The following is a 22,660-nucleotide window of genomic DNA, read 5'->3' on the forward strand; positions in this document are numbered from 1 at the left end:
CGAATGCTGCTCAGAGAGGGCCAGGGACAGAAGGGCCCCCTTGATGAAGGGTTCCAGAAGGCATCTGTTTTTCCCTAAATTGAGCATTACTAACCTGATTTCTCTATCCCTGAGAAGATTAAGTTCTTGTTAGTGAATGTTAAAGTCTAAACTATTATATGACGTGTGCATGATATGGGACAGGAGAGCTTATGGAGGCAACAGCTCAGCACCTCCATTTGTCTTCTTTTTCCTGATACATGACCAAAAGTTGAAGTATGTGTTAGCAGCATGTGAACTTGCTCAATGAATGAAGACTCCTCTTAATACCCCAAAACACTGTTGTCTGATCATTCAATTTTCACAGTGCCTTAAACTGAGTGCAAGTCAACCCTTCCCATGTTCCTGGTATGGAGATTAACTCCAGATACACTGAGGGACCTCACTTTTCAAGCGTAGATCTGATGAGCAATAGACCAATACTTTTCTGAAAATTATGGCACTGGATTCACCAGGGCTACTGAATTTGATGATGTGAAGGCAATGATATTGGTTTTCACCATAAGGAAGAGTAATGGAACCAGAAGGGGTTTGAGCAAGGCATCATACTAATGGGGATAGCTCTTCTAGATAATCACACATATCAAATTTAGTAAGTAATTGAGAAACTCTAGATAGAGATAATAATGGGCACACTAGAAATCTTTTGAAATAGGCAATGCAGATGACTCTGTTATGGAGAGGATGATAAACCTGACAGATTATTTGTGTGGTTATTAAAGAAGGAGTCCCCAATCACTCATTATGAAATAAGGACATTGTTATGCTACACTCCCAGGTGAGTATTAATTAAGTTAATGAAGACTTATACTTGCATCCTTCATCTCTTTCAACTGATCTTATTGATTGAGTGATAGATTGTAGCATAATCCCAAAGTTCTTGGTAGACCAATGAGAAATGCTAGGTGTGGCCTTAGATACACACCTTTTTAGATATGTTATGGGTTTAAACATTGGGCAACCCCATGGAGGTTTTGGTCCGCCTGCAACATTTTATGCAACATTCCAAAGCCCTTTGATTGCAAAATTGCTAATGGTAACTTGTGGAGTCTAAATTAGTATTCTACAAGCACTATGCAAAAGGCAAGGTAGTACTGGTCCTGAAGCTGAACACAAACTCATCTAACTAGATGACATACTGCCTCTTATCAATGCTCATTGCAAATACTTAAATCTTTAGCAACAGACTACAGATCATAGTGGCCATCATCTATTCAGATCAATGTAGTTTTAAGCCACACAGGAGGACCGTGCTTAATCTGTGAAGATTAGTGCATTCGTAGAAGAGGTATCCTCTCAAGTCAAGAAATATCTACTTACATCTTTCATTGGTGAGAAAATATTCAAAACAGCAACATATGTGTATATATATATCACATATTACATCACTCTCTTGACACGGTCCGTGACATCACATCACTCATGACATCACTGATGTCACCAGTAGGTAATATATATATATATATATATTACTACACATAGGAAAACCCATTAGAGGTGCCACAGAGGAAAGTTGGTGCCTTCATTCACTGGATGCTGGCAGCGCAATACAACAACAGCGTTACTCTTCATTTGTTGAGCCCAACGCGTTTCGAACTGGAAAGTTCTTGTTCACGGGCTGAGGCAGTGCTGATGACAGAGTTAATTGGGAACACCCTAATAAGTAATCCTGGCTCCGCCTCCATTTTCGAGCGCTGCTAAGCATGCTGGAGCCAGTAGTTCCACACTGTTTTCCCAAGTGGGGGCTGCCATTCATCACCGAAGTAGTCCAAATGTAAAAAACCTATGTAGGTGAAGGTGAACTCCGAGGTACTTGCGTTGCCTTTATTTACAATCCTGTGCGCAGCCTGTCCTCTCTGTGCACTCAGAACCTTCCAAGCGCTCGATCTGCCTCAGATTTGGCAGCGGGCATCCTCGCGACCGGGAACGGCCGCATAAACATTACCACACAAAGGAAAACCCATTAGAGGTGCCACAGAGGAAAGTTGGTGCCTTTATTCACTGGATGCTGGCAGCGCAATACAACAACAGCGTTACTCTTCATTTGTTGAGCCCAACGTGTTTCGAACTGGAAAGTTCTTGTTCATGGGCTGAGGCAGTGCTGATGACAGAGTTAATTGGTAACGCGTTGGGCTCAACAAAAGAAGAGTAACGCTGTTGTTGTATTGCGCTGCCAGCATCAAGTGAATAAAGGCACCAACTTTCCTCTGTAGCAGCTCTAATGGTTTTCCTTTGTGTGGTAATATATATATATAACGGGTGGATATGTGAGCAAAGTTGGCAATACGAAGCAGTACTTGCTACCATATTCTTTGGCACAGAAACTATCCCGTATTTTGAAATAGGCTAACACGGGTGGTATCTAGCATTTATATAAATGTTTCTGTGCGCGCCTTTATCTATATAATATTGATTGTTAGGTAACCTTACACACTATAAGATGGCGGTTTCTCTATCCAGCATAACATGTGCATTATGACTGGTTGTTCAATTATCACGTGCCTGGAAAGTTTAAATGCTTTGAAATGTTTATAAACATCATGGCTACGGCGCCATTTTTGTACACACATTGATGAAGGCTTAGCGCCGAAACGCGTCTGTGTGTCCTGAGTCCGAGCATGAAATAAACAACTGGAGGACTCTACTCGCGAGTGCTGTCGTTCTTTACTGGGTGGGCATACCCTAGGAACTTTGCAGCGGTATATCATGGGCGGGAACACCCCCGTCGGACAAGCACCCGCTCGAGAGTGCAACCAGCTGGTGCTACAGAGAGCGTATATATATATATATAGAGAGAGAGAGAGAGAGAGAGAGAGAAAAAAAGATAGATAGATAGATAGATAGATAGATAGATAGATAGATAGATAGATAGATAGATAGATAGATAGATAGATAGATAGATAGATAGATAGATAGATAGATAGGCCCTAAATCAGAGCAGCTATTGCTTCTGTATGCCAAACCCATCAGCTGAGTTACAATCCACCACGGCCTTGATTGAGATTGCACCGGGCTCTGACCAACACCCAGCCACTAGGTATTCCTACAGATTCTGATACTTTGCCCTTACCTAATGGTAGGGCCTGAATTTTACACAGTCTTTTCTGCACTGACTCAAACTATGATAACTGTGGTGAAGGGGACAACTATGAGGAGAACTGGTATGAATACCTTCAAGATGCCAGTGTACTGGATACTTCCCCAAATACTGGCTTGTGTCCCCACTTCTGTCTGGCCCTGCCAGGAAGGAAAGTGAATCTTTCGCTTCTGTTTTCCAAAGAGAGGAAGATGTTCTAGATTTACAGCTTACAGCTCCCCAACATGGAAGTGAAAACTAATGTATTTACTGAAGTACATACCCTTTTGACCAATTGACTAAAACCATTTTCATGCTGGCTTCTTAATAGACAGGTCCAGCGCTTTGTTTATCAGTGCCCAACTCCCTGCTCAAATGCCCATGACTGGTGTAATTACTCCCTCTTCCTTTTGTCAAATGTCTAATACAGGAAAATAAAATAAATGATGAACCTCAAGAATGAGTTCCGGGGGCCCCCACTGGCAGCCACCAGCTCGAATTAAGCACAGGGCAGCCCTCTTGTTGCCATTGTACCACCCAAGGCTTTCCTGTCTTTCTTACTCAATACCCGATGCCAGACAGCCTGGTGGTACGGTCGTCCACCAGTAAAGTCAATCCCAAAACCTTTCCTAACACTCCATTTGGTTGGGAATCAAAAAGAATACAGAAATATGTGAAACAGATATTCTCCTTGTCGAGCCTGGTCCTGAGGTCTGAGAAAGCCAGCTGCCTTTTAGGTTGCTACTTTCATGCCCTTAGGATACCATGGCACAGGTTTTACTGGCTGTTCTGGATGAACTTCCTGTGTCCCATGCACAGGCTATTCAAGAGGGTCACGATGCAGCAAAGTTTATCATATGTTACCTATTTAGCACAACCAATTGACTAGGTCAAGAAATGCGTAGTAGTGTGGCTCTTTGCTGTCAACCTGGATGAGGTCTATGAGATTCTCCATGAATGTTCAGGCATTCTGAAAGAGTATGCTGTTTAGTTTTCTTTGCCTTTAATGTGAGACAGTGTACTCACCTTTGGAATGGTTCAAGTAGAGTGGAGCCACAGCACATTCCTTGGGCCTTTCTTCTCCCGCAAGACAGTTGCACCAGAATGTTCATCATCTCTGTGGCTAAGGTAGAGGTTTTCCATTTTACTAATGCCAAATTCCTCCACCTACCCAACAGGCCTTTCAAAACTTTCATGGCTGAGGCAAAGGTTGTCAGAGGCAAACCTTAGGATAGCAATACAATGTGCAGCTTAGACCTCCAACCCCCAGCAGCCACAAAATCATTTTAGTGTGCCCTTTCCTGCACACAGCACTCTATCAGAGGCAGGAGTAGATAAGTGGGGCCTCCAAATTGTCCTTGGAGGCAACTTGCTCCGATTTCTTTCCACCACCATTAGGTTAGCTGACGGAGGACCACCTGTCCATCTTGCAGCAGGAAGTGCAGGCCCTTTTGGCTGGAAGTAGAAGTGAGTGTTACTCCTGCTACTTGCTTGTGCTGAAGAAGGAGCCTTTGTTCTATTTTGATCTTCCCTCTCTGAAGGACAAATTCAAGATGCTCAAGCACACCTAAATCCTGCCTTCTCTGGATTCTGGAGACTGATGGCATTGGACTGGCAGGATGCGTATTTTCATATTCCAGTCTTGCAGGCCCACAGGTGCTACCTGCAGTTCACAGCCGGACAGTCACACTTTCAGTTTGCAGTGCTCCTTTTTGGCCTCACCAGTTCCCCTCAGATGCTCATGAAAGTAATGGTGGTGATCACAGCAGACCTTTAGAGTTTAGGGGTTACAGTCTTCCCCTACTTCAAGGACTGGCTGTTGGAGGTGGGCTTGCCTAAAGCAGTTGCCAATCGCCTCCACATAGCAACAAACCTCTTAACATCTTTAGGGTTCATTATCAATGTGCCTAAGTCACACCTGCCTGCAGACACTCCCATTCATGAGAGCTATTTTGGATATGGTATTGTAGAGTTTCTTTTTTCTCCTCAGGGGAGAGTCCAGGACAGTCAGGCTATGATCCTGATGTTTCACCCTCTGTCCTGGGTCTCAGTGCGGATGAATCTGAGGCTCCTGAGGTTGTTGACTTCCTGCATGCCAAACTTACCAGGTGGCACATGCGGGCTCTGCAGTTGAGCCTCAAATCCCAGTGGGCACTACATCAGGGGAATCTTCGGATTGTATTCGATTTCGGATAATACTGCAAAAGATCCGTAGTGGTGGCAATTGAGCAGCGGTTGGGTCCGTGGCAGGTCCCACTCCTTTTTCCACCCAGAGCCGATGGTAGTCACAGATCCATCACTACTGCGTTGGGAAGGCTATCTGGGAGAGGTCTCTGGCTGAGACTTCACTCCACATCAATTTCTTAGCATTGAGAGGGACTCCCTTGACATTGAAGGCCTTCTTGCCCATAATCAGAGGAAGGCTGGTGCATGTGCTCAGGGCCAACAGCACCACCATGTGGTACCGCAACAAACAGGGTGGAGTGGGATCTAGGGCCCTATAGCAGGAGGTTCATGACCTCTGAAAGTGTCTGGACCACCAAGGGATTTCTTTGATAATAAATCATCTGGCAGGATCATTAAACGCCAGGGTGGACAAACTCAGATGCAGGCTCTAAACATATCATGAATGGCAATTGTAGCAATGTGGAGAACCCTGACTCAATCTTTTCGCCTCTGCCAGGAACGTGTATTGTAGGCACTTTTGCAAGTTGAAATTTTCAAGGCAACTCTCTCTTGGAGACGCCTTATGTCTAGAGTGGAGCTCGAGACTTCTGCCCCGAGTTGTGAAGATCAGGAGTGACCAGACCCAAGTCAGTCTAGTAGCACCAAATTGGGCTAGGTAAGTGTGGTACTCTGAACTACTGGCCATGAGCATCTGCCCTTGGGTCAAATTGCTTCTTCGAGAAGATCTTCTGTTGCAGCAGCAAGGCAGGTACTGCACCCGGGCCTGCACAATTTGCATCTCCATGCTTGGAGATTGAGCAGCGGCAGTTGAACCCCTTCAAGATCCCCTCAGAGATTATTCATATCATCTTGGCAGTGTGGGGTCATTCCACTAAATCAGTGTACACCAGTTGTTAGGAAACATTTTTAGATTAGTGCAGCGCATGACAGATTGACCCTTCACATGATAAGTTGTCTGAAGTATGTGTTGTCACTTGTCCAGCAAGGACTTGTTTTGGACACTGTTAAAGGTTAGGTATCGGCTGTTTTGTGGATGCCAGATCAGTCATCATTTATTAAATCACCTGCTCTGATGAGATTATTGAATGGTTTACAACATTTGTTTCCACCATAACCCTATGTTATGCCCCAGTGGGACTTGAACTTAGTCCTGACTTTTTTGATGTATACTCTCTTTGAGCTGATACACATTTGCCCTTGAGAACTCCCAAATTCAAGAAGCCCTTTCTCATCACCATAACATCAATTAGACATGTTAGCAAGCTAGAGTCTGTCCATCACCTTTTACAATGGTTTTTCTAGCTAATTTAGAGTTGAGGACCCAAGGTTTCTTGCTACAGAAAGTAGTCACTCCATTTTTGTCAGACAGACTACCACCCAATCAACATTCTTTGCTCCACCTCATCTCTCTATGGAGCAGGAGGAATGTTTGGACCCTAGAAAGAAACTGAGCTTTTATATTGATGGCACCAAGGACCATCAAATGGCCAAGTAACTTTTTGTAGGGTTTTCCGGATCCAATTAGGGCAAGGCAATGCAAAAGCAAAACATCTCCAGGTGAATTGTTCTCCACCTCAAGATCTGCTACGCTGTTGCAAAGAAGCTGTCTTCAGAATGCTTAAGGACCCTCCTTAAGGACCCTCCTTCAGGGCCACTGCTTTGGCACATGGATTGCTTGTGCTGGACATTTGTCGGGCAGCTACGTGGGTGCTAGTGCATTCATTCAGAAATCTCTGCTGCCTAAACAGTCATGTTTTTGGAGAGAGCCATTTTGCCACACCAGTTCTGAAAAACGTTTTGCTCAGACAGTTCACAGACCCACCACTTTGGTGGAGATACGACTATGGTATTTATTCACAATGTGAGGAATTTGCTGTTAGAAGTATCCATCAGAAGAGCAAGCTACTTACCTTTGATGAAAATCATTGTTATGCATAATCTAGCTGATTGCAGAGTCCTCATCCACTCTCCCACCTCCATGTTATGTGAACTGAGCTCTTTTTACATCTAAAAAGTCAAATTTAGAGATCTGCATACTGGTTCTGCTAATCTGCCTTGGGATCTACATCTGAGGCTACGGACACCCTAGAAAGTGGCTGACATCAGTGTGCATGGGTGACGCTTATATGCAGGATGCCCCCTACTTGAGCGCAGGAGTACTATTTTGAAAATCTCCAGACCCAGTCTGATGCCTGGGGAATCTTCTCAAGGTAATAAATCTTTGGTTGGTAGAGCATCCATCAGAAATACTGTTACCAAAGGTAAGTAATACGTTCTTTTAGGCTGTATGTGGAGCATATACTTCTTTGTGAAACTGGTTTGGCATTTCAAATAACCTCAATCATCTTACACTTATTTACTGAATATTGTTGACTAGTGTTAACTCACATTTTGGTATGTAAATATTTAATCAGTATCCTCTCTAAATATTTAAAGGTTCTATGTTGGGGAATACTATTCTTTAACAAATATTGTAAAATACATTCTTCTAAGAAAGTTCACCCTGTAAAGGAAGTTGTTGCATCATATTCTAACAATAATTGCACACAAATTTATGTTGAGATATCATTTGTATTATTGCTTCAGTTTTTCAGATCCTTACCATTACTGTAGAAGAGCCAGAGTCCAATTCAGTGAAGGTAAACCTGCCAATAATTCGGAATTCTGGGACCCTTGGCAATGTAACCATCCAATGGGTTGCCAGCATTAATGGCCAGCCTGCTACTAGTGACCTGCAAGTTACTTCAGGAAACATTACATTTACACCTGGTGAAACCAGGCAGAATTTGCTTTTAGAGGTCCTGGCAGATAACGTTCCGGAAATTGAAGAGGTGAGACAAAAATCAATGCTCAACTCTATTGCAATAAAAAATCATTATTGTTGTTTGACTCACATTGTGATAAAACAGGTTTAAAAATAAATAATCAGGAACCTCTGCATTTCATTGACTACATGCTTATTCAGATGGCGGAAATTCGGAATGAATACTTAGACCTAGACATTTACATTCTATGTAGTGTACTAATAATCTGCTACATTGTGAACGTTATAAACATGGAATATCAAACGGTACAACGCAGGACTTTACCCAGCATACCTTTAGCGTGCAGAGGTTAAAACTGTTGACCTTTAAAACACATTCGAATAACACTAAAGGGCTTTACAGTATATGCCTTTTCCCTTCAAAGCATTTGTATATACCTGTCTGTCACCGCGCTTCACAGCACCCAATCGAGAGTGAAGGGAGTTAATGGCGGACAGCGGAGCATACTATCTATATATAAAGATATAAACAATAGAAAAAAGCTGGGGGGCTTGCCCAGCCCCCTGCAGCTCCAGGGACCACCACCTCCCGGGGGTGAAATCAAACAAAGAAAGGGGGCCGCGCGGCTCCCGTGCTGGAGCCATAAATGGTCCTGGGGACTGCCACACCCCAGGGAAGGCTCCTGGTAGGTTCTGGGGTGCCCACTCTTAGGACATAGTTGTTTGCTATGGCTTTATGGGAGCTTCACTGCTCCCGCCTAGCCATAGCAAACTGTGCTCAGCTTCTAGCAAGCGAGAAGAGAAAACAATGCTCTCGCTTGCCAGAAGCAGGGCACGATTGCTTTGAGAGAGAGGGAGGTGCATATTAGCAAGTGCCACAGAGCACGATTGGCGGGAGGACTATAGAGGCCATGCCCCCTTTCTCGACGACTCTACAAACGCGAGGCCTGGTACACTGCTGGTTGGGGGATGAAGTCATCTTGGATGCTGAGGGTTTTTGGGGGCCCGCAATCCCTTCTATTACCTCCAGTAAGTCAGACACAGCAGGATTTCTGAGAGCTGGTTAGAGGCCCCACCCCTTTCTCCACTTCTCCGCAAATGCTAATACTATTAAGAAGGAAAAAAAAAAGAAATTCACTTAAAAAAACAAAGTTTACAGGGACGTTATAGGTAGGCAATAGAATTTGAAAAATCGTAGAAATTAATTGTAACCTTTGAGAGTGAGTGTGTGAGGGAGTGCATGTGTGTCTCAGTGTGTGTGTGTGTGTGTCTCACTGAGTGTCTTAGTGGGAGTGTGAGTGTCTGAGTTGTTCTTTGAGTGGGTGCATGAGTGGGTTCCGCTCATTTTCTGCACATTTTCTGACTTTTTCTGCTCACTTTGACCTGTATTTTGCCTCTTTCTACTTGTTGCTGACCTTTATTCTGCCTCTTTCTGCTCATTTTTCACCTTTATTTTGCCTCTTTCTGCTTGTTTCTGACCTTTAGTCCTTTATGCTGCCACTTTCTGATCATTGCTGACCTTTATTCTACCTCTTGCTGCTTGTTTCTGACCTCTACTTTGCCTCAAAGATTTAGAGCACCTACTATGTACTTGCTCGAAGTTGAATGAGGAGAGAGTAGCTCTGTTAAAAACAGCCTTTAACGAACTGAGCATCCGCTCACGCAGACAAGCAGTCCTTGCTTGTTTCGATCCTGGTCTTCGGCCGCTAAATGGAAAGCTGGTGAAATTCCTGAAACTAGCAGAACGGAAACAAACATGCCAGGTAGCTGGCTAAGAGGAATTCACGGGCTGCAACCAGTCGCTATGAACAATATGCCCCCTCGTTTTAGATTGGTTTTAAGTACTGTTATTTTATATTCTTCTTTTAATTTTCTTGTGGAGACTTGTTTAATGCTTTTTTTGTAATGGTTTTAATTAACCTAAACAATAAAGAACTTACTTACGACTTTTTCTGCTCACTTATGACCTGTATTTTGCTTCTTTCTACTCGTTGCTGACCTTTATTCTGCCTCTTTCTGCTCATTTTTCACCTTTATTTTGCCTCTTTCTGCTTGTTTCTGACCTGTAGTCCTTTATGCTGCCATGCCACTTTCTGATCATTGCTGACCTTTATTCTACCTCTTGCTGCTGGTTTCTGACCTCTACTTTGCCTCTTTATGATCTTTACTGGCCTCTATTTTGCCTCTTTCTGCTTGTTGCTGCCCTTTATTTTGCCTCTCTTTCTTTGTTTTTCACCTTTATTCTGCCTCTTTCTGCTCGTTTCTGGCCTTTATTCTTCTTCTTCCTGCTCCTTTCTGACCTTTATTCTGCCTCTTTCTGCTTATTTCTGACCTTAATTTAGCTTCTTTCTGCACATTAAAAACCTTTATTCTGCCTAAATCTGCTTGTTAATCACCTTTATTTATGCTTCTTTGTGCTCGTTGCTGACCTTTATTCTGACTCTTGCTGCTAGTTTCTTACCTCTACTTTGCCTCTTTCTGCTCGTTGCTGAGCTTTATTTTGCCTTTCTGCTCATTTCTGATCTTTAATCTGCCTCCATCTACTCATTTCTGACCTTTACTCTGCCTCTTTCTGCTTGTTTCTGACCTTTATTTTGCCTGTTTCTGCTAGCTGCTGACCTTTATTCTGCCTCTTTCTGCTCATTTCTCAAATGCATTCTGCCTATTTCTGCCCATTTCTGATCTTTAGTCTGCCTCTTTATGCTCGTTTCTCACCTTTATGTTGCCTCTTTCTGTTCATTGCTGACCTATATTCTGCCTTTTTATGCGTGTTTCTCACTTTATTTTGCCTCTTTCTACACGTTGTTGACTTTATTCTGTCTCTTTCTGCTCATTTCTCACCTTTGTTTTGCCTCTTTCTGCTCGTTTCTGGACCTCTATTTTGCCTCTTTATGCTTGTTACTGACCTTTATTTTGCCTCTTTCTCTTTGTTTCTTACCTTTATTGTGCCTTTTTCTGCTGTTTTTTGGCCTTTATTTTGCTCTTTCTTCTCATTTCTGACCTTTATTCTGCCTCTTTCTGCTCGTTTCTGACCTTTATTTTTCCTCTTTCTATTCATTAACAACCTTTATTCTGCCTCTGCCTGCTTCTCCCCTTTATTTTGCCTCTTTCTGCTCATTGTTGACCTTTATACTGTCTCTTTATTCTTGTTGTTGACCTTTATTCTGCCTCTTTCTTCTAGCATTTCTAAAACGCATGGTTATGCAAGGGTATCCCAGCCCTGATAGCAGTGCAGTCACAAACTCCGAGCAGTATTTAGGGAAACACAAAGGTTTTAATTTGTTTTCGAAAGATGAAATAATTTGGCTCAATACCGATCTGGAGGGGAAGGCGGTTCCATAGTTTGGCGACATTATAAGAGAAGAGATGCCCACCACTTTGTGATCTTCTGATTTTAGGAACTGCTGCTAGATGTTTATAATCCGACTGCAAGGCCCTGTTTAGACAGTAGGGCAGGATGATGGAACAAATGATGGGCAGTCCCTTGCCTGGAAGTGCCTTGTGTGAAATGCACAGTGCCTTAAACTGGATTCTCTCATGAATGGGAAGCCAGTGAAGAGTGGCAAGGGCGGGCTTTGCGATAAGCGATTGGGGATGTTCAAGTGCTGTGTAATTTTGCACAATCTGTAGTTTTTTGGTGGTGAAGGATGGGGCTCCTAGATAAAAGGCATTGGCATAATCAAGCCGGGAAAGGATCAATGCTTGAACCATAAGTCTTCTAGCAGGAAAAGGTAACAGAGGATGAATTTTTTGTATCAACCTTAGGATCCCATAACAGCTGGCTGCCACCTTCCCTGCTCGCTCCTTGAAATCAAGAATGCGGTCAAGCCAGACGCCCAAGCTCTTAATCTGTTCTTTGGGGGGGGATCAGGACCAAGATAGCTGGGCCATCTGTTCAAGGGGCATCTGTTCGGAGGTGATTTCATCTTAAAAAATTTCAAAAGACCTGCCTTCCATAACGAACTTTAACCCCTTTAAAGCTGTCATGACCACTCCCACATCCCTAAATCTCTGGATCAGCAGCTGATGCTTAACCGTGTTGAAGGCTGTGCTGAGATCTAAAAGAATATTAGCAGCACAACCTCTACCATCTAAGATTTTTCTGGATTCTTCTGCTGCTGCCAGAAGAGTCGTCTCCGTACCTTGTTGAGATCTAAATCCAGTCTGTGAAGGATGCAGACAGTTGTTAGTTTCCAAAAAAGCTGAAAGAGCAGAATTAACATGCTTCTCTGCAATTTTGCTGATTCCTGGCAGTAATAAAATTGGCCGGTAGTTCCCCAACACCTCAGGGTCCGGATTAGTTTTTTTTTTAAAGCGCTTTGACCATTGCCCGTTTTTTCAAGTGGGTGGAAAAAGTCCCGTCAGAAATGAGGCGTTAATCAAATCCAACATAACTGGGGACACTGTATCAATGACTAGATTTAAAATGATGATGATTATCACCTCCCCTGTGTACCATTAAGGAACCGATGCACCACCTCCCCCGGCAGTAGGGAACTGACGCATCACCTCCCTAGGAAGTAAGGAACCGACGCATCACCTCCCGAGAGAGTAAGGAACCGACTCATTGCTTTGCTTTTCCGATGCCTCACTTCCCCTGTGCATCACACTGCCTTGAACTTATAAAGCATCCAATGTACTTTGTGGTAAAAGTAACAGATCTATAGATTACTATGCACTACATTACATGTTTGTTTTTTGTCGTTTTGGTCTTGTTTTATTAAGATAAATATTGGCTATTTTTCTAAATTGGTGTGGACTCATTTTGTAGTGTTATCACTGTGTTACTGTTTAAGTATGTACAAATGCTTTATATATTACCCCTAAAAAAATCCTGACTGCTCATGCCAATCTACCAAGGGATTGAGAAGGAGTTATCTGAGATGTGTGACTCCCTTGCCCTGACTAGAGTGAGAGTCCCTACTTGGAGAGGGTGCAGACAACTACCAACTAGAGACACCATTTCTAACATCATCCATATAGTGTGTTCAGTCCTCCCAAAATATTATAAAATTACGGTGTGTAATTTTCTTCAACCATATTTCTTCGCCAACACTTTTTTTAAATTATTTTTTATAATGCATTTTTATTGCCCATGACATAATGCATTTATTCATCCCTTGTACTGGCCTAATCTCACAAGTTAAGATAGAAAGTGAGAAATGTCCTCTTAAATTCAATGTGTGTATGTATAATTGTGAACAGTTTAAAGGATTGAAATAATTTGGTACAGCATTAGGTGGTGGAAAAGTGTACAAAAGCCATTGCCTATACAGAGAGTGATGTCTTTGAGGTACCTAATTGTTGCATACCCTCTGAATTAAAACACCTTTAGTAGAATAACCCTATCACCGGGCTGTCCTTTTGAAAGTTGACCTCTCAGGGTTTCTGACTTTCAAATTCATAACGAATTGCATGACCATCTTACACTCCTTTACTTGATGTCAGGAAACTAGCTTTAGTCTTGTTTGCACTTTGTTATTAAATGCCTCCTTTGAGTGGATAATCTGAGCATTACGTTTGGAGATATTAATATGAGTTTTCTTTTTACTTAAGTTTTCAACATAAAGCATACTATTTTACAAATCCTTGAATTAAGCTAAGGCTTAATTAATAATAATTTAAACCTCAATTCGCTGGCCTCAATCCACGACAATAAGTACTATTACATTTCTGATACTTGTGCCTCTTGTAACTATTTGCAGGCTATAGGCAGACGTGAGACTGGATGGTCTGAGTTCATGTTCCGCCAAGAAATATTATTTTGAACCTTATTCCACTATATTGCCTCCCAGCTATGCCCTTCTGCAGCACATCTTTGTGCCAAATTTCTGTAATCTACAAAAATGAAAAATACAGAAAGATGAAAGGAAAACTTGCAAGAAGAAAATGTGTAGAGGATGAGAGATTTAGATAAAGTAGACAGAATTTAGTTTAAGTTTAATTTTATAAAGCAGATTCAAATAGGAGGACCCCGTAAGGATAGAAATGTGAATTGAAATATGAGCTATGAATCAAACGTAATGTCCATTTGAATGGCAAATCAAGAGGAAAATTGGTAGAAACGTAAAAGCTTGAAATATTTGCTTTAGGTCATCTTTCTCACGGTACAAATAGCCATTATTTTCAAGTGGTTCGATCAAAAGAAAGTTCATCATCACATACGCTTGGTAGTAGCACTGGCAGTGCATCTTATGCTATCTGAGGTTCCTCACTGCTCACTTCCACTGGACTCAGCAGACCTCAAGGGTGCTTTCCACAGGGGCAGGAAAAGCTCTAACCAGGTAAAGCAGTAACCTATGACATGACATTGAAATTCAGAAGAATATCTTTCAAGGGGAAGCAAGCAAGAAACTAAAAGGTATTAAGTTAACAAATGAGAGAGTGGATCCACAAACAAAGGTTAGGGATATGACAGAATTGATTGAATTTATGGGTGAGATTGTCAGGAAAAAGTCTGTGGATTTAAAGGTAGTTTAGAAATATTGCAAACTGGTAATTGAGAGCAGAGAAAGCCAGTGAAATTCTTAAAAAGTGGCAGACGAATATTATAAAAACGTTAAAAAGATTGTGGAGGCGGAAATTTCATTCTAGACTGGATTGCACGAAGACAAAGAAAAATGTAACAGTTAAGAGTAGCAGTAAAGTAAAGGAAGGAAGGCAGGTATAATCTGGAAACTGACACCATAGAGGTGAAATCAGCAGTCAAATGAGTTTATAAGTGGACCCAATTGGAGATCTATATGCCAAGAAAACAATTGTAGAAACAGAGTTTGATTGAGGTGGTTTGAACAGGGATTCCATGGTCAACGAAAAAAGAGTGCAAGTATGGATATATAGGTAGGTGCCCTCTCAACTTAGTGTTTTAGACATGCTGAAGCACAGTCTTTTCAGGCTCTGCTCTATGAAACTAGATTGAAAAAAGAGGGAAAAGTAAGAAAGAGCCGACTTAGGAGCAGATGTTCCTGGGTCTAAAAAAAAAAATCATGAAGAAAAATGGGATAAAAGCTAGTGGGGAGATCGATGGTGGTTACTTTCTTTCCTCACCTTCTGGTGCTTGGATATGTAACTGGTGGGCAATATTGAAAAGACCGAATCCATGTGGAGCACGGGGACGCCCATGGTTATGTGAAGGCACTATATTTAATTGGTAAGTGGTTAATCTTTATTATTGCGCTGCCTACCTCCAGTGCCATGTTAGTCGGTTCTTGATGAAGCAATATCACCCCTTTCTGCGCTTTAAATCTTTTTTATCTCTTCAAGTTTTGAAGAGGATAACTGCCTATTTGCTGTCTTCTTAGTACAGTTTCCATTGGTGTACACGTAAAAATTTGCATGCATATAATTAATTGAACGCTTCCAATTTTAGGTTATACGTGTAAGGTTAACACAAGCTTCAAATGGAGGTTCGATTGGTTCTGATGGAGTAGCAAACATCATTATTCCTGCCAATGACAATCCATACGGGATAGTGAGCTTTCGCCAATTGGTATATCGAATTCAAGAGCCATTGGAAAGGAGTGCTTTGGCGAACATTACAGTCAAGAGAAGGTTTGGGGCATCATTTTTATTGTATTTACTGTAATACCTCTGCATGTTTGTGCTGCTCTACTGTTTCATTTGACGAAGATTTCTGTAGTTAAGTGAAAATTCTCTGTGTTTTATTTGCCTATTCCAGTGGTCCTTACCCTGCGGTCTGGGGATCCCTGGGGGTCCGAAAAGCCTACTCAGGGGTCTACGACTGTTGGGAAAATTAAATAATATTACATATAATTTATAAATAATATTAACAGATTCATAAATAAATGAGGAACCAAAATGTAAAATGTTACATTTTAAAATGTTCTGTAAACGTTTAGGAATTTGAAATTGAAGTCCAAAAACTAAGCTTGATTTTTTCGTTGGAGCAGTGCAAGGTCGTTAGACAGGATATAACATGAGTGATGACTGGCCTCAATTAAATTTAGAAAAGCATTCCCACTAAAATTAACTTTTTAATCTTTTATTTTGTATTTTTTAAGAATTAAACAAAATATTTCAACTTTTGGGTATTTGTTTGATGAATGCCTGTTTATGTATTTTCTTATATTGTTTTGTGGTTCTAATAATTGAAAATGCTTAGGCTGAAATCCTCGGCTTCTAGCAAAGACTTCGGGGTCTATTAGGATGATGGGCAGACTCAATCCACCCACCACCCTAGCAGTGCTGGGACCGCCCGCTAGTGGTGCAGCAGTCCCGCACCACCAATTAGGATGCGACCGCCACCATGGCGGTCGCATCCTGTATATTTAACATTGTGGCGGGCGGTGCTGTATCCAGCACTCACCACTATGTTAAAGGACATGTTGTTCATTTGTATGCACAACGTGACAGGCACTGCATGGTGCTTGCCACCTTGTGCATGCAAATGTCGGGGGTACCATTGGTACCTCCAAGTGCAGCCACCCACCCCCCCTTACCCCCAGGGGGCCCAAACCAGCCCCCAAAGGCATATCCGCATGCCTTTCCATGGTGAAGTCTTCACCATCATCATAATATGGATGGCGGTGCCTAGAAGGCACCATCACCATATTGCAGGCCTTTTCTGCCCGGTAGGCTTGCCTACCGGGGGGAAACTGGCAGACGGTCTTTCCGTTCGCCTGGGTCCCAACCACCATCGTAATATGGCGGGGGTAAATGTTAGGCGGGTGGACAGAAATGGCAGGCAGATCGCCACCACCCGTATGGTGGTGGCGATTCGCCCGCCATCCTAATAGACCCCTAAGTGGGGTGTTCCTAGATTCCAATAATGATTAGGTGGGGGCCCACACAAGCTGCACGGATTAGAGCCCTTGCTCTATTCCATTAGGTCTATATGCTTTTATACCCACTTTACATGACCAGACATTTTCAGCAAAAATAACATTCATTATTTGGAGGAAACCATGGGTTATGTCCATGTTTTCAGAGACTTGTCGACATTCTCCTCAACATAAATGACTACAGAGGGACTGATAAATAAATGCTTTTGCACATGTAACTGCCATTTAAGTGAGAAAAAAGTACAATTAAATGCAAAATTAGTGGGATTTTCCCGAATTTATAGACTAATATGACAAGTTTCCTGCTGTCATCGTTTTTTGGGAAGGGTGCTGTGTGACTATTGTCCCTGCCGTGTGAAGTCACGCAGTCAACCAACATTATTAAATGTGAGAGTATTTGTGTTGTATGCTTACTAGTACTCTAATACTTGGTATGTGATTCCAAGTTGTCCGCTTAAGTATTCTTCACTTGCTCAGTAGACAAGAACGAGCAGTCAAAACTTAGCTCAAGGTAGATGTGCCAAATGAGCTGTACTACAGTGCAGCTACTGACCACAGCTGCAGTACCCACCTGAATGTGAGCAGAGAATATCTTTACAAGTATCTAAAAATGAGGGAATAATAGGAATCAAATAGTAGGGAGCACACAACGCATAATTCCCAAGAAAACGGCAACAAATAATACAGTGTTAAAGTCAGGGTCCTTGGTTATCAACAAAATGTGCAATTTGCAGTCTCTAAACTATAAAATAACTTAACACTTCTACAGGGCTGAAAGCAATAAACGAAGTATGCATATTGTTATTCATTGTTGGAATGTTTCACAAATGATCAGAAATGCTCGTGACAGCTAAGCGACTCCGATCATCGCTCTGAGCAATGGAGGTTCGTAATCCGCTTAAAAAAACAAGATTCTTTTCGATGGTTTCAGACACCAATACCATGCATGAACCTTAGGTTTGTGCATGTCTCAGTATAGCTCACAATCCAACCTTTACATTCAAGGAAGAAGAACATTACAAAAGGTGGCGAGGGAGGAAGCGAGTTCACCAGACAGAGCCACCACTCAGCTCTCCTAGACTTGTTGCAGTGATTTCTAATGGCAGTTCTCCGGTTTCTGGTGAGGGCACAGATGGTTTCATGGCACTGTCCTATATCTCTGGATTCCTTTAACTGGTTGGCAGGCAGGGTCGACAACAGGTGCAGGGCAGGCCAGTGGAGCAACCTGATGTGAGTTTATGATCATTTAAGCTGTGACTAAATATTTGCACTGCCAAGCTATCTTCGATCTGGCAAGAAGTAATTGGCAGGCTTTATGGAGCGACCAATACCTATTTTATTATTGCCACTGATAATCAAAGTTGTTGCTACCCATGTACTAGTGAAATTTACTATATCTGTTTAGATATTGTTGACATGTTCAGTTATATGTCCAGTGAGTAACAGTATGAAGGCATCAATGCCTTAATAACAACAAATATTCTGGGCCATGTCAATGATTTGCCAATTCTCATTTTGAGTGCCATTCTTTTTGTTACTTTTCTTTGTTTCATTTGAAAAAATGTAAATGATAAGCCTAATTAGTAACTTTTTGCATATGTTTTTTTCTTTAGTGGAGGGAGATTTGGTCATCTTCAGATACTGTACAGTACTTCCCAGACTGACGTGGTAGCCCTTGCAATGGAGCAGGGTCGGGACCCCTTGTCTTACTATGAGCCCCCGGTGCCAGGAATGCCGAACCAGCCACTGAGAACAAGAGTGAACATTACCGCAGCTGGGAGTCCACTGCAGGGCTGTGCTGCCTGGTGCCTCAAGGAGCAAGCCTGTGCAGCCTTCTCCTTCTCCAATACCTCCGGAGACCCACTATGCTTCTGGCTCATTACATGGGCCGCTCCAGCGACCAACAACACCGGCTCCTGGACGTACAGGAAAAACAGCAGCAGTGTTTCCTCGCTGTTCAGCTCACACGCGGTCGCTGGCAGTGACTATGAGTCTGTTACTGGGCAGTGGGCCACAATGCTGGATGGGGAGGAATTTGCTAACCTCACAGTTTCCATCCTGACTGATAGCCTGCCAGAACTGGATGAGCAATTTATGATCTCCCTCTTGAGAGTTGAATTGATCAACATGTCAGCCACCTTGAAAAACCAGCCAACCGTGGGAGCGCCCAATACTTCCACCGTTGTTATTGTGATGAACGGCGATGCCTTCGGAGTCTTCCTGATCTACAGCATCAATCCAAATGTGACCGGCAAAGGCCTCTATGTTGAAGTTCAAGAGCAACCCCAGACCACTGTGGAACTGGTGATCGAGAGGCGAGAAGGCAGCCTGGGACAGGTCACTGTGGAATGGAGTGTGATTGGGGGGACTGCTACCAAAAACGCTGACTTCGTCGGTAATGGGGAGATACTGACATTTGATGAAGGTAAGCGTCAATGTTTAGAAAAGTGTTAATACTTTGTTACATACCTAGCTAAAAATTGCATTTCTTTTACATAACATGCTCCCAATGAAAAATGAAGGCAAAACAGGTTCAAGCATAGTATTTGTGTTCCTGATGCACAAACCTAGTATTAGAGATTTGGGGCCAGATGTACAACCATTCAGTTTTGCGAGTCGCAAATTGCGTCAAATTGCGACTCACAATTTGCGACTTGCAAAAGTGAATGAACAACAATGTCTCAGACACTGCTAGCGATTGCCAATGGGGTCCAAATTGCATGCCTCATTAATATTCATGAGGCAAGCGCAATTTGCGACCACATTGGGAATGGCCAGTGGCGGTGCGTCCATTAGGGGCGCTGGGGCGTTGCCCCACAAGCCGCCGACGCCCGCAGCTCCCTCAGGTCTCTGAACTTAAGTAAACTCTCTGTTTACTTAAATTCAGAGAAGCGAGGGAGAACTGAACTGCAATCATAATGTCAGTCAACAACATGATGTCGGACCGCCCACCCCCGAGTCTGAAGGGGGTGGGCGGTCCAGCGTCACGTTGAGTGACAGCCAGGCATTGTCATACAAGCCACTGAAGCCAGGGACAGGCAGCAGCACAACACAAGTGTGCATGAATAGGGACGGAGGGCGAATTTGTAGCCGGTCCCAGTCATGCGTACTTGTGTTCTCCCTGCCTTGCGCATGCCTAATGGGCGTGCGGCGGGCAAAGAGTAACAGTGCCCTAAACCAATCCTGGCGCTGCTGGCAGCGCCAGTATTGGCTGAGAGAGTTTTCCCAGCACTAGGCGCCAACGGGACCCCAGAGCAGAGGCGGTGCGGACCCGGTCAAGACCAGGTAAGTTTTTTATTTTATTTATCCCCCCCGGCCCCCACTGTGAGCGAGCCGTGACTGCATCATGTCATGATGAACTGTAAACTGCTCAAATGACTTGTGATTAAATTTTACGCGCACTGTGTCTGTGTGAAGCGAAGCAAGCCACTTACTAGGCCTCGGCTTGGAGGGGAGGCGCCAGGCGGCATTGAAAGGCGATGGGGTGAAGAGGCGGCGCGGCGTCAGGACTCCGACTCCTTAAGCGCCTAGAGACAATCACTTAGTCCTAAGTACTGCATATAATTGGTTTTGCTTACCTCTGAGCTGATAGATTCCGTGGCGCCCACAACAAACCCTGCATGAAAATGTGTGTTTTTATTGTGCTTAAGCTTAATCAGTGATCGTTTGGTCGTAGGGAGAGCAGATAAGTAAGAGTGACTAAGCGCATAGTGGTGCGAAAAGAGACCCCCACAAGTTGCTGCAAAGACGCCACGCCTGGTTGAGGAACCACGTGTGCTAATAATGTTTTATTTACTTGGGCCATGCTGAATAAGCGACATTGTCACTGAAAATGGAGAGGGGGGCCGGATTGAGGTGGGCAGACCGAGCAGCAGTCCTACCTATGGCAGGCGGGTGAGGGTGGGGGTGAACGGACTTTAAACGATAGGACAGGAAGATATATCAAGGGCGTCTGCTGCATTTAAACTCCACCACTGTAATTAAAGAACATTTGTTTTTATTGAATAAACCTGTGATGTACGGATGTAGGCATTGGTGCTGTCACGTTTTGTAATTTTAATGCACAACCGAGTGTGTATGCTCCTCTTTGGATCCGGTCCTGCACATATTGCACTAATTCACTATCAGTGCGGGGAGCGGGGTCTCTTTCATCACTGGAAAAAGAACATTCCCGCATGTAAGCTTTGCATTTTTGAGCATGTTCACTTCTAAAAACCGACGGTGGTGGCCAGTTACACATCAAGAATGGAGTTGAAGAAATATTTGCACATGGGGCGCATGAAACAAATTATTCTTGACATTAACAATAAAGTGAACTATTTTAGGTAATTTGGGTCAGGGAGAACAAGTTTGCGCAATTTTGATTGCAAAAGTGAGTATTTAATAGTAATACTATGAGTGGTTAAAAGTATTTTACATACTCCATTGCCTCCTATTACTAGACAAACAAAGTTGGTGACCATAATAAACTGTTTTAAAAGAAGCACAATCACTCGTTTCCAAAACGGGATGTAATTTATTTATTACATTCCGTTTTGGAAGCAAGAGTGGCGTGCTTCTTTTAAAACCGTTTATTTTGTTCACCAAAATTGTTTTCCTAGTAATATGATACGCATAAATTGGATTCTGCCTCAGTCAGGTTAAGCTAGTCCGTACCTTTCTAGTTGGATAGTTTACATTTGGTGTCATTTGCGAGCCTTCACTGCTATTACATTTTGCAGTGAAGAGTCAGCATAGTAGCAAAAAGAGGAATAAGCAAGAAAAGGAGTAAGAAGTGTAAGACTAATTAGAAGTATGGTTTGGTGTAAATAGGACTGAGTAGGTGCAAATTTGTGTAAGTATGAGTAAGTAGAAGTAACTGTAGGACTACGAGTAAATAGAGATGTTAAATATGAGTAAATAGAGATGTGAAATACGATTAAGGGTAACTTAAGTAGGATTAACTGCAGGGTTATGGGTAGGAGTAAGAGTGATGACGGAAAGAATGAAAGATAATGAGGGAGAAGTTGAAAGGTGCGAGTATATAGAATGATGTATTAACATTCTTGCTTTCTGAAATGTGCTTGAAAATGCACCATTTGCCGGCTTTTAAAAAAAAAAAATCTCAAACCCCACATAATAGGATCGAGCTCGCTACCTAGCCACATTACACCACATTACGCCTCACCACTTTCAAATGTCACCAGCCGCCACTGGGAATGGCTAGCACTCCCAGGGATGGTGGCATGCTGGGGTCAGCAGACCACCAGGTCTGGGACTGCTTTTTAATTAAAGCATTTTTATTTAAAAAAATGCAGCACTTTTTCCGTAATGGAAAACGGGATGCATTTAAAAAAGAAAAATTTAACTTTTCAGTTTCATTTTTTTTGGCAGTGGTCCCTGAGACCACTGCCCCAGTGGTATACCACCTACTTGAAGCTGTCGCAAAACAATAGTAAATGGCATTGAATCTCGCTATTAGGAAGGGACGCCCCCTCCTAAAAGCGAGAGTCGCAAAAGCTATTTTGCGAGTCAGTGACGCGCAAAATAGAGTTTGTACATGCCTGGACCCTTTTTTGCAGTTGCAAACGGACTGATCTCCCATTTGTGAGTGCAAAAAAAGGTTTGTACATCTGGCCCTTGGTCTAATTGCTGTGTCTTTAATACTAAATGTGCCTTGGAAATAATCTCCTCCTCTGGTATTACTGTAAATGTGCCATCTGCCGGTAAAAGGCAATGGAGTGCACCTTTGGTTTCTTTACCACAGCACCGAGACCGCCCTAATCGCAGCTACCGATGACATCCGAGCCCTGC

General features: G+C 42.9%; 1 protein-coding gene across 1 annotated transcript in view; it reads left to right on the plus strand.

Moving 5' to 3' along the window:
• ADGRV1 (adhesion G protein-coupled receptor V1) overlaps window positions 1-22,660 on the plus strand; it is a 1,865,288-nt gene that overhangs the window by 489,852 nt on the left and 1,352,776 nt on the right. The window contains exons 31-33 of the mRNA XM_086963519.1: window positions 7,889-8,133; window positions 15,436-15,617; window positions 18,481-19,292. Coding sequence (XP_086819645.1) covers window positions 7,889-8,133; window positions 15,436-15,617; window positions 18,481-19,292 — 1,239 coding nt within the window. The remainder of the gene's footprint in view (window positions 1-7,888; window positions 8,134-15,435; window positions 15,618-18,480; window positions 19,293-22,660) is intronic.

This window comes from Lissotriton vulgaris, chromosome 3_1 (genome assembly GCF_964263255.1).
Source record: "Lissotriton vulgaris chromosome 3_1, aLisVul1.2, whole genome shotgun sequence".
NCBI lineage: Eukaryota > Metazoa > Chordata > Amphibia > Caudata > Salamandridae > Lissotriton > Lissotriton vulgaris.